Raw genomic sequence first — 2,671 nt, 5'->3', positions numbered from 1 at the left:
TGTAATGGATATGAATGTTTTTGTGTGATCTCTCAGACTGTGACCTTATGCATCTTTGCTACAACGCCTGCACATTTCCTAAACTTTATAAAAGCAATGTCCTGTTTCTTCACGTGCACAAAAATTAATTACCTTACCTATTATCACATCTTTATTTAGAAGATAGTCAAAAAATGAATTTGGGATCATATAATGGAGAGTAACTATTAATATTTTCCTCCAGCCTCAATAAAGTGAAAACATGGGTGAGGAGAACTGCACCAGTGTGACAGAATTCATTCTGCTTGGATTAGCAGATGCCCCAGAGCTGAGAGTCTTCCTCTTCCTGCTGTTTCTTCTCATCTATGGAGTCACGGTTTTGGGAAATCTGGGCATGATCGCAGTGATTCAGGTCAGCTCTCAGCTTCACACTCCCATGTACTTTTTCCTCAGCCACTTGTCCTTTGTGGATTTTTGCTACTCCACGATCATCGTGCCAAAGATGCTGCCCAATATCTTAAACAGGGACAAAGTCATCTCCTTCCTCGGTTGCATGGTGCAGTTCTATTTATTTTGTACATGTGTGGTAACTGAGGTCTTCCTGTTAGCTGTGATGGCCTATGACCGCTTCGTGGCCATCTGCAACCCACTGCTGTACATGGTCACCATGTCCCGGAATCTCTGTATGGAGCTGGTGTCCTGCTGCTACCTCTGTGGGACGGCCTGTTCTCTGATCCACTTGTGTTTAGCCCTTCAGATCCCATCCTATAGATCAGATGTGATTAACCACTTCTTTTGTGATCTACCCCCTCTCTTATCTCTTGCTTGCTCTGATGTCACTATGAATGAACTGTTGCTGTACATCGTGGCCACCTTCAACGAGCTCACCACCATCCTGATCATCCTTACCTCCTATTTGCTGATTCTCATCACCATCCTGAGGATGCGCTCTGCAGAGGGAAGGCGCAAAGCCTTTTCCACCTGTGCCTCCCACCTCACAGCCATCCTTGTCTTCCATGGAACAATCCTTTTCATTTATTGTCGGCCGGGTTCGGGCAACAGTATGGATGCTGACAAGGTGGCCACAGTGTTCTACACCATAGTGATTCCCATGCTGAACCCCCTCATCTATAGTCTGAGGAATAAGGATGTGAAAGAAGCTCTCAGGAAAGTGGTGAGCTCCAAAATGTTTTCCTAGAAAATCTTTTCTTAGCAGGACTCAGAGTCCCAAAGTGGAGGCTGGTGGACACGTGAATGGGTGGGTTGTAATGTTGGAGTGGAGGGAAGAGCCAGGATGTAGGAGTGATCCTTTTTTTATTATCTTGCCTTTGTGCCTCTTCAATTTGCTTCCAGGTTAGGACTGACCACATTTCAAACTTGAAGCCTACTTCTTTGCTTTCCTTCAATCTAGTGTCTTAAATGGATATGAGTAATGCACTCTTCAGACGCATTTAGTTTGCTCTAAAACCTTCATGAAATTAATGAAGAACACTTGAGGATAACACTTTCTTTCAGTACCTATTATGGAACCTTGGTCTTTTCCAAGGTTGAATTTTTCTTAGTTTTCAATGAAGTACACATCTTTGTTCAACAGTTTATGTACAGAATGAGATTTCCACATGGATATGGGTCTATGATATGCTTGTATCTTTTTTAAGATTTATTGCCTATATCTGGTTTTTGTTATTATTTTTGCTGTTGTTGTTGCAGTGTCCAGTGATTTTGGAACTTCAGATATGATCTCATGTGAAAATATGGGGATAGTACTAATGATGACTTCCCATGAACGTTAGGAAAACTAAAGTACATGTCATGTGCAAAGAGCCTAGAATGATCCCTGGCACACATTTAGTTCTCCTTCTCTTCCCCCTCCCTCTCTTATATTGTACTTCTATACATATGTACTGCCTGTCTCATAACTTCACACACACTCATATATACACATATATATGAGTGAAATTATGAGACAGACAGTATATATGAGTGTGGATATATATAAAATCTCCAGACACACATAAACTTGCCATTACTGAATAATCAGTACTATCAGTACCTGCATTTCTGACTTAGGTCACTCATCCCACTTTTTGTTTGTTTTTTTAATTTGTGCCTCCATTCTAACTCTCCATTGTGGATAAGATGCTGCCACTAGAAGTGGAATTCTAATCTATTTGTAGAACACATAAATATTTAATTTTTGAGCTAAATTATGGAAGGAGCTCAGTTGTCCATCAACTGATGTATATTATAAAGATAGGAGATATACATATATATTAATATATATATAAATATTACTCAGCCATCAAAAATAATGGAATCTTGCCATTTGCAATGATGTGAATGGAGCTAGACTGTACTATGCAAAGTGATATAAGTCAGTCAGGGAAAGATAATCATCACATGATTTCACTTATATAATTTAAGAAACAAAGCAGATGATCATGGGGGGGAAAGAGAGGCAAACCAGAAAACAGGTTCCTAACTACAGAGAAGAAACTGAGCTTTTAAATAAATAAAATCTTTAAAAAAAAAAAAAGGGCAGCCCGGGTGGTGCAGCCGTTTAGCGACCCCTGTGGCCCGGGGTGTGATCCTGGAGACCCGGAATCGAGTCCCACATCAGGCTCCCTGCGTGGAGCCTGCTTCTCCCTCTCTCTGTGTCTCTGCCTCTCTCTGTATTTAATTAAATAAATTA

At 40.7% G+C, this 2,671-nt stretch overlaps 1 protein-coding gene across 1 annotated transcript; it reads left to right on the top strand.

The window, feature by feature from the left end:
• The first annotated feature begins 241 nt into the window (after nt 1-241).
• On the top strand, nt 242-1,177 carry LOC112663647 (olfactory receptor 5L1-like). The gene has a single exon (XM_025452717.3). The coding sequence runs from the start codon at nt 242-244 to the stop codon at nt 1,175-1,177; it is 936 nt and encodes a 311-aa protein (XP_025308502.1).
• The last annotated feature ends 1,494 nt before the right edge of the window (nt 1,178-2,671 follow it).

The sequence above is a fragment of the Canis lupus genome, chromosome 18 (genome assembly GCF_003254725.2).
Source record: "Canis lupus dingo isolate Sandy chromosome 18, ASM325472v2, whole genome shotgun sequence".
In the NCBI taxonomy this organism is placed as follows: domain Eukaryota; kingdom Metazoa; phylum Chordata; class Mammalia; order Carnivora; family Canidae; genus Canis; species Canis lupus.
The sequence above is the reverse complement of the archived record's forward strand: the minus strand, read 5'-3'. Positions and strand labels throughout refer to the sequence as shown.

Excerpts from the sequence above, each read along its gene's own strand:
- LOC112663647 (XM_025452717.3), top strand. The coding sequence starts at position 242 with ATGGGTGAGGAGAACTGCACCAGTGTGACAGAATTCATTCTGCTTGGA.